At 48.3% G+C, this 9,884-nt stretch overlaps 1 protein-coding gene across 1 annotated transcript; it reads left to right on the top strand.

The window, feature by feature from the left end:
• Window positions 1-826: 826 nt before the first annotated feature.
• On the top strand, window positions 827-9,398 carry LOC147573272 (cadherin-1-like). The gene is given in 8 exon segments (XM_086690874.1): window positions 827-911; window positions 1,174-1,232; window positions 3,651-3,752; window positions 3,832-3,975; window positions 5,475-5,619; window positions 8,140-8,219; window positions 8,222-8,320; window positions 9,156-9,398. Coding segments are annotated over 8 exon segments (894 nt in total). The 3' UTR covers window positions 9,336-9,398.
• The last annotated feature ends 486 nt before the right edge of the window (window positions 9,399-9,884 follow it).

Here is a 9,884-nt window from a genome sequence, read left to right on the forward strand (position 1 = left end):
ATGGTGTTCTAGGAAGCACAATGAACGAGAGCCACTCTCACATCCCTCCTGCAGGAGTTAGCTTCCTGCTTCTGAGGAATCGTATGCATCTCAGCCCAGTTCCTACTAGGATGGCTTCATGGAGGCTAAATCCCAAGTCCCACACTTTACAGGAGATACCAAAAGGAGTATGGGCCATCCAGGGGGCACCCAAACCCCATGACTTCCAACAGTGATCCTTCTGTCCCTCTCCCTATGCCTGGCTTGTGAACAGTCTCTACATAAACTATGTGGATTTCAATAATAAATATTCATTATGATTTTCTCTAGTCCCTTATGCTTTTGTAAGGGAAGGTGAGTATTTGTGGCTTTCTTTCCCTATAGGAAGAGGGGACAATTCTCTTCCCTGTAAAGCCTCATGCTGAGAAAGCAGCCCAACCCTCAATGTTCTGTGACTTTAGCATGAGCCATTGCAGAAGGGGCAGAGTTAGGAATAATGCTGGCAGAGGAGCTCACAATATAAGGGGAGGAGAAGCCCCAAGCTGCCAGGTGATTCCTGCCTCCATTTCCCACCAGAACTGACCTGAAACTCTTCTGGGAAGCTGATCACTTCAAGATGAGGACAGGTATATTCCTTCTTCCTCCCCTTCAGCAAAACCTCATTGCCAGTGTGGCCACCAGCCTGCAAGATGGCCCCCCAAAATCTACCTCTCATTACCACACCTTTGTGCACTCCCACCTTCACAGAACAGGGTTGACCTGTGCTGTGAAAATTACGGCGTATGACGCCCAAAGTGGCTTCAGCCTTGCTCTCACTATTTCACAAGGTCCCAGATCACCTCGTGCAATGAAGCTAAGTGTTAATTTCCCCCTCCTGCCCAACCGCCAGCTGCCGGCGGCCATCATCCTCATTTTGACGAGGAGGCTCAGAGGTATGACTGCTAACTGACATCCACTGGATTCCAAGTCTGTGTTCCCTGGTAGACAGCTGAGAAGCCCTTAGCTGAGGCCACTGTCCTGTTCCTGTGACACCTGGTGGGCCTCTGCACCTGCTGGCTTCCCAGCACCTCCCCCTGACACTGTGATTGCCATGGACGCGTAGGTCAATAGTCCTTGGGCCACAGGATGTCAGCAGCTGAGGCAACAGAACAGTGTGGCCAGCGGCCTCTGGCCCACACCACTCTGTGACCACAGCACATACCACAGCTATGGCCGGCCCCACCTGCTTTCTGCTCTGCTTGTCTGCCATCCAGGTAGGGACATTACCGGCTTCTTTGGGAACAATAGCTGGGCAGGTGAGGGCATCACTCACCAGGACAGTTGACAAAGAACCCAGAACCGCAGAACACTCTCCACATCTGGGGTGAGGACAAGCCTAACCAGAAGCCAAGCAACACAGGAGAGTAAGCTTATCTGAAACTTACTAAATTTGTCTTCGATTCTCAGACTCCACTCCATCTGGCCCCAGTCCTATTACCCAGCCAGTATCTGAAACAAGACCTATCACTGTGGAGTAATGTCACCCACAGATGCTGTCCTCAAAGATTATTAAACTGTTTAAAATTTACTAAAGACAGTTTTTTAAGATACTTTTTTATAAGAGGCTATTAATCTCATCACCCAGAGAAAAATCCTGTAACATTTTGATACATGCACTTTAAGATCTTATTTTGCGGGGCCCCTGGGTGGCGCAGTCGGTTAAGCCTCCGACTTCAGCCAGGTCACAATCTCGCGGTCCGTGAGTTTGAGCCCTGCGTCAGGCTCTGGGCTGATGGCTCAGAGCCTGGAGCCTGTTTCTGATTCTGTGTCTCCCTCTCTCTGCCCCTCCCACGTTCATGCTCTGTCTCTCTCTGTCCCAAAAAAAATAAATAAACGTGGAAAAAAAAAAAAGATCTTATTTTGCAAGCTCTCATACTTAAAAAAAAAAAAAACTTAAGGTTTATTTATTTTTTGAGAGAGAGAGACAGAGTGCGAGCAGGGGAGGGGCAGAGAGAGAAAGGGAGACAGGGAATCCTAAGCAGGCTCCAGGCTCAGAACTGCCAGCACAGAGCCTGATGCAGGGCCCGAACTCACGGAACCTCGAGATCATGACCCAAACCAAAGTCGGACGCTTAACCAACTGAGCCACCCAGGTGCCCTGCTCTCATACTTCACAGCAACAACTTGGTTGTTTTTTTCTGATAATGTGCAGTGGCTATGATTTTTAAAGTTAAGAAAACACAGGGATGCCTAGCTGGCTCAATCGGTAGTAAATGTGACTCTTGAGTCCTGAGTTTGAGCCCCACTTTGGGTGTGGAGATTACTTAAAAATAAAATCTTTAGGGGCGCCTGGGTGGCTCAGTTGGTTAAGCATCTGACTTCAGCCCAGGTCGTGATCTCGCGGTTCACAAGTTTGAGCCCCGCGTCGGGCTCTGTGCTGACGGCTCAGAGCCTGGAGCCTGCTTCCGATTCTGTGTCTCCCTCTCTCTCTGCCCTTCCCGCACTCACACTCTCTCCCTCTCTCTCAAAAATAAATAAACCAAAAAAAAATTAAAGATAAAATAAAATCTTTGAAAATAATGGGGCACCTGAGTAGCTCAGTTGGTTGAGCATCCAACTTCAGCTCAGGTCATGGATCTTGCATTTCCTGAGTCTGAGCCCCACATGGAGCTCGGGCTCGCTCCTGTCAGCACAGAGCCTGCTTCGGATCCTCTGTCCCCGCTTTCTCTCTGCCCCTCCCCTGCCTCTCTCTCACACACACAAATAAACATTAAAAAATAAGTAAATACGGGGCGCCTGGGTGGCTCAGTCGCTTAAGCATCCGACTTCCACCCAGGTCATGATCTCGCAGTTTGTGGGTTCGAGCCCCGCATCAGACTCTGTGCTGACAGCTCGGAGCCTGGAGTCTGCTTTGGATTCTATGTCTCCCTCTCTCTCTCTGCCTCTCCCCTGTGCATGCTGTGTCTTTCTCTCTCTCAAAAATAAATAAAGATTTTTTTTTAAAAATAAGTAAATAAAATAAAATAAATAAAAGTTAAGAAAATACTGAAAATAAAAACCACCCAGTAAATAATTTCATTTTTCAGAGGGAATATCAATTAATACAGCAAGTTACAGCTTTTCTGTTCATCGAACAAAAATAACTGCACGCACGCTTGGATATTTGCACGTTTTTCTTTTCCAAACCCTCCAGAGCCCCTATCTTACTTTCTTTATCTTACTTTATCTAACTTTCTCACCTGCCTCTTTCCCTTCACAAAATATCCTGAACACCTTGCTTGCAGTTTTCACTGTTACGTCATGTCCGGGATTGGGCTGTGGTTGAACCAACACCCTGTCGGTGGACATGAAAGGTGTTTCCAGAAAGAGTTTGTATACCAGAGTTTAGCCTAGTTTTGGTATAGACTGAAACATGCACTGTATTCAGTCCTCAAGAAAGTTCTCTGATCTCATGGGTTTAGGAAGAATATGTTCACTCCACCTAACCCCTCCCATGATGTCTCAGAGCACCCCTCTCAGCCTTCCTGTCCACAGGACGGTGTTGGGAAAGCCTGGAGACCATGGTGGAGGTGGAAGCCATTGTTTTCTGGGAAGAAACAAGACAATGAGTAGTGACACCCAGGCTGGACCACGGGCATCGTCCTGAAGACTGTCCCCTGTGTTCTGAACCTGCTTCATCAATGGCTTTGCAGCTTCTTGCCCAATGGATGCCTTTTAGTGAGGGGTCTCCCAAGATACCTCAGAAGCTGGGGTTGGTGGTGAAAGATCTACGCGGCGACAAGACCCTCCAGCAGGTCAGTGGGGTGTTTACAAGAGCCGGCTTCATTGAACGGTTAAGCCTGTGCTATGGTCCCTCACCTCCTGTCCTTTTAGGGTACTCTCTCTGGACACCAGACGGAGGTGCTGATGTTCCCTCATGCCCACTACGGTCTCAGAAGGCAGAAGAGAGACTGGGTTATCCCTCCCATCTCCATCAGAGAGAATGAAAAAGGCCCATTCCCAAAAATGGTGGCTCAGGTATTGCAAAGGGAGGACTCTGGTTTCGTTCTAGGGTTCCCTATGGAGAGGGATTCATACCTGACTGGGGTCCTTTTTTGCTTTTCTGCTTCTGCGTTGTCTTCAGGTCAAATCTGACAAAGGCAAGAAAATCCAGGTTTTCTACAGCATCACTGGCATGGGGGCTGACAAACCTCCTTGTGGTGTGTTTATAATGGACAGAGAAACAGGATGGCTAAAGGTGACAATGCCCTTGGACAGAGAGCAGGAGTCCCACTATGTTGCGAGTGTCTCCTATATGGCTGTAGGGGCCGGAGCACTGGCAGCCATCTCATTTGCTAAACATTTCAAACAGCCACTGAATTTTTGAAGTTACTTATGGAACATGTTTTGAGCATCTATTATATTCCAGGTACCACACAGGAGGGTTAAGAGGGTAGAGCAGAGCAGAGCTGGGGTACAGATCTGGGATTTGTAACCTAAGAACCAGCTCTGCAGCTGTGGACAAGTTCCAAGACTCACTAAGGTGAGGAGGCTGTGAGATGCGAGCTTCTGAGCTCAGGGAAGACAGCGATACTGGGGGGAGATGTAGACTGTTGTTATAGTTTCTGCCACTGCTGTTAGCTACAAAGACGCATAATGAAGAGTCCCATTCTAGAGGGGAAAAAGACAGGACTCTTGCAGCAAAGACAAAGGTGCAGCAGGGGGAGAGAAAGTGGCCAGACAGGGCTGAGCAGAGAGAATGAGCGCATTGTGTGACTCTAGATTGGAACATTCTAGACAATCTCCAAATGTTAAGAGTGTAGGATCCAGAGCGAAACAACTCATGGTGAGACCCCAGCTCTGACACTTCTTTACTTTGTAGCCCTGGCTGTGGTAGTGACCCCCTCAAGTAACCCCCTTTGCTGTTGGGTTAATATATGTAAAGCACTTTGAACAACGACTAGTCCTGGGTAAATTCTCAATGCATGTCAGCTGAGCATCCCTTAAATACAGCTCTCTGGGGTGTCTTGTCCGGCAGACTCTCCACCATACCCCTCTGAGGGAAACCAAGACCCAAATAGAGCTTCAATTTGCTCTCCTCCCAAGGTCATTGCCCTCATTCACAGAGTCTAAGTGAGTTCCCCATCAGGTCCACCTTCCACGCCTGAGAAGGACAAAGACAAGTGCTGCAGAAATCAGAGCCCTCAGTCCTCATGATCCCACCATGAGAATGTGGTCACACGGTCACATCCAGCTGCGTGGGAGGCAATGTGCGTGGCTGAGCCAATTTCTAGGGAAAAGGCAAGAGGTGGGCAAGCTGACAGCTAGCACTTGACCCTGAGCATCACACCAGAAAACACTGAGGAGACAACAGATGCAACCCTTACTAACATTAACGAGGTTGGAATAAGTCCTGTTTTCTCAGACTCCCAGGTAACTGAAACATGAGACAAAGAAAGTGGCTTCTCACTGCAACGGGCCTTCTGTGGGACAGATGCCCACTGGCTGGCCTCTTCTGCACCTTTATTGCTTTTCAGCTTTTCTTTCATGCTGCGTCTTCGACTGGGAATGCTGTGGAAGAGCCTACGGAGACTGTGATCACAGTGGTAGGCCCGAATGACAACAAGCCTGAATTTACCCGGGTGGTCTTTGAGGCGTCTGTGATGGAAAGAGCCCACCCAGGTTAATTTGAACAATGGAGGGCTTTAGTGACACATGCAGTAAAATCAGGGGAGATACAAAGAATCTGGGAAACTAAAGCGTAAAAACCAGAGGAGATCTTACGAATCCACACCCTGGGCTCCAGTGCATGGAAAGTTTCCACTTGGAGATTGGAAGGGACAGATCAAGGACTGCAATGACTTGTTCTTCTTTCTTTCTTTCTTCCTTTTTTTATTTTTTTATTTTTTTAGGGTGGGGTTTCAAGCAATAGAAACCCTCTCAGGCTTGCTCAAAAAAGTCGGGACTGGGGAGGGCTACAGGTGGAAAGGATCCCACAAAGAGGGGCCAAAAGGGACCATAAAGCAAGAAGGTCCTTTTGGGCCCAAGGAAGTCCAGGAATCATGGGTCTGCTACTGTCCAGGTGATGCTCACTGGTTGCCTCAATTCTGTCTCTATGTCCTGTCTGCATTTGCTGGTCTCTGCATCTCTGTAACTGGTGCCACTGGCAGACCCTCCTCCCCTTGTGGCCGTTCTCACTTCATAGCTCCCTCGACACACCCTTTCTGCGTCAGTTTCCATTTCTCCCTACATATTTCCTAATACATGCTCCTACAAACACGAATCTGACTGATTATTCTTGATTAGGGGGCCACTCTGGTTTCAACAGGCTCTTACTTACACATCGAGGAGCTGTTGTTACACTTCCAGACATGACACTAAACCTGTGGATCCCATGACGGCATCATAGGCAACACTGACAGGACCACATGCTCACAACTTCCAACCGGACATTTTGGGAATGGATGTTGAGGTCCTCATTCTCTCGGACTGAAGATAAATGAAGCCGAAAAATCACAGGGTGTTTCATGTGAAATGACATTATGATGGATGCTTTCTTCTCCCTTCTGGCCCGCCATAACAGCCACTAATGCTTTCTTCCTCCTCTTCTCTGTATTTTCTATCTTCGTGCTGCCTTTGGCCCTACCACAAACCATGGCTCACTGGCCAGCACTAGCTGTCTTCTTATCACCCACGTAGGGGACAGATCTGTTTCAGGTTCTCTCAGCGGACCAAACTCTAGAGGCTTGGTTCTAGCTACCATGACACACTGCCCCCACCTGCCTTTGTCCACTCTCTCACCACTTCCCTCCATCTGGCTTACGTGCTTGGCTCTAGCTCAGATGTGTGGCCAGTGGCCAGATGGGACTCCCCTGACAATGGCAGGGAAGGAAGAATGACACAAGAGGCCTGAGATCAGCAGAACAGCTGGAAAGATGAGATATGAAATGGTCACCTGACCCTCCCCTTGAGCACCTAATAACATCTCAGCACCCTGAAGTATCATGTTAATGAGGGACAAGATCCCACAGCGACAGCCATGTCAAAAGATGCCCTAAAGACAAAAGAGAGAGGGAGGCAAACCAAGAAACAGACTTAACTACAGAGAACACACTGATGGTTACCAGAGGGGAGCGGGGTGGGGGATGGGTTAAATAGGTGACGGGGATTAAGGACTGCACTTGTCGAGATAAGTACCAGGGGAGGTGTGGAATTTTTGAATGACTATATTGTACACTTGAAACTAATACTACACTGTATTTTAACTAACTGGAATTTATTTTTGTTAATTTTTTTATTATTACATTTATTTATTTATTTATTTATTTATTTATTTATTTATTGATAGACCGAGAGAGACAGAGCACAAGTCAGGGAGGGGCAGAGAGAGAGGGAGACACAGAATCTGAAGCAGGCTCCAGGCTCCGAGCCGTCAGCGCAGAGCCTGAGCGGGGCTCCAACTCACAAACAGCGAGATCATGACCTGAGCCGAAGTCTGACGCTTCACCGACTGAGCCACCCAGGCGCCCCTAACTGGAATTGAAATAAAAACTTAGAAAATAAAATAAAATACATTTTTTTTTTAATTTTTTTTTTCAACGTTTATTTATTTTTTGGGACAGAGAGAGACAGAGCATGAACGGGGGAGGGGCAGAGAGAGAGGGAGACAGAATCAGAAACAGGCTCCAGGCTCCGAGCCATCAGCCCAGAGCCTGACGCGGGGCTCGAACTCACGGACCGCGAGATCGTGACCTGGCTGAAGTCGGACGCTTAACCGACTGCGCCACCCAGGCGCCCCAAAATACATTTTTTAAAAGATGCCCTGGGGCACCTGGCTGGCTCAGTCAGCGGAATGAGCGACTCTTGTTCTCGGTTGGGGTCTTGAGTTCAAGCCCCATGTTGGGTGTAGAGATTACTTAAATAAATAAATACATCTTTAAAAAGAAAAATAACTAAAAAGAATTTTAAAGGACGCCCTAAAGATTTCTGGAAAAAGTAAACAAATCATTTGTAAATTATTATAATAATTTGGTGAATTATTTGAACTAGAACTTATACCACTTGATAAGTACTTTTGTCACCTGTATAGTGAATAGACCAAAAAAAGAACACATTTAATTTTAGATTTCTGTGTTAATTTGTATTGCCCTGCCAGTTGTTAGCTGTTGAAATCATCAACTCTTCTCCCCTTTGTCCTTGCAGGAACCTCCGTGATGCAAATCACAGCAACGGACGCAGATGACCATGAGAACACCTACAATGCGGCCATTGACCCCTCGGCCAAGACCTCAGCCAAGACCCCTCGGTGCCTCACCCCAACATGCTCACCATCAACCAGGACACAGGAATCATCGCTGTGCTCACTTCTGGGTTGGACCAACAGGTCAGGGGTCAAGAGGGGCTACCGGGTGGTGCAGTTAAATGTACATTTGTCCCAGCTGGTAAGGCTCGGGCACAAGTCAGAACACTGACTAATCAGAACAAACATGAGCCAATCGGAGCAGACACCAGCCAATCAGAACAGGTTCCCAGCCAGTCAGAATAGGCACTCAACCAATCAAAAGAGACTCCTGACTGTTAGACCATGAACCAACCAATCAGAAGAGGCATCTATCTGCCACAGACAGGGTTCCCGCTGATGCCCCCCCCCCCCCCCACCCTCCCGCCTGGCTGACTTTGAGCCCTGGGCATATAGCAAGCCCTAAGGTATCACTGGGGTGAATTAGAAATGTGAGCCACAAGACAATTCCTGTAACTGACGAAATGAAATGATTCTGTTTCCCAGGGATTCAGACCACATTCTCTGGTGAAAATAGAAAAATGCAAGCATCCCCCGCCCCCATAAGTGTTGCACACATAATTGAAGGGGACCCAGGACTCCCAGGTGTAATGCTGGGAGTGGGAATATATTGATCAAATCCCAATCCAGGAAACTTTCCTCCTGGGTCAGTTCTGGGAGAGGATGGTCCGAATTTACCAAAGTTGACTTCTCTGAGTGGTGAGCCAAGGTGAAAGCTGAGGTACGGGGCAGCATGTCAGCCTCTCCTTGAGAGCCTGACAGGACCGTCGCTCCCGGGAGCCAGTCATTTACTGGAAGGGAGGGTCCGCCAGGTTTGCTGCCTCAGGCATTCCACATTTACTCTCTGGGTGCCACTGGGCAGATGGGCCAAACCTGCATCTATCATCCCCAGTGCTGACTGCCACCTGCTTGTCTGCAGATCGCTTCCGTATACACCCTGACAATTCAAGCTGCTGACCTCCAAGGTGAAGGCTTAAGTTCTACAGGGACAGCTGTGATCACAGTCACCCACAGCAATGCTAACCCTCCCGGCTTCAGCCCAACTTTGGTAAGTCCAGCCAAAGTCAATGGATGTCTCGTGACCTATGTTCTACAGTGAATTATGTGTCACCGTGTTGACAGGCAGTGTCATGATTCAAGCCTCAGCCTGGCTGTGTTTGAGAACGCTCTGGACCACATTCTCTGATGAAAATAGGAAAATGCAAGCATCCCCCGCCCCCATAAGTGTTGCACACATAACGGAAGGAGACCCAGGACTCCCAGGTGTAGTGCTGGGAGTGGGAATATATTGATCAGATCCCAATCCAGGAAACTGTCAGTATATGGGTCAGTATTGGGAGGGGATGATCTGAATTCACCAAAGTTTGCTTCTTTGAGTGGTGAGCCAAGGTGAAACTCTCCCTGTCCCAGGGAAAGGGCTGCTTGCTCTGGGCCAGGTGGTGACTCAGATGGGCAGATGAGTGTGAAAGACAGAGTCCATGACACAGACAAGATGTCATTGTCCTAGGGGCACAATCGTTCACGGGGAGCCCCATCCCACTGGTTAAGAATAAAGAGACCTCGGGCCCAGGTGGCAGGAACTGACACAGGGATTCTTTGAGGACGTGCGGTACAGGACACTTGGATGAGCAAAAGGATAGAAGGAGTT

Source organism: Puma concolor, chromosome E2 (genome assembly GCF_028749965.1).
Source record: "Puma concolor isolate L17-30 chromosome E2, mPumCon1.1.hap2, whole genome shotgun sequence".
In the NCBI taxonomy this organism is placed as follows: Eukaryota; Metazoa; Chordata; class Mammalia; order Carnivora; family Felidae; genus Puma; species Puma concolor.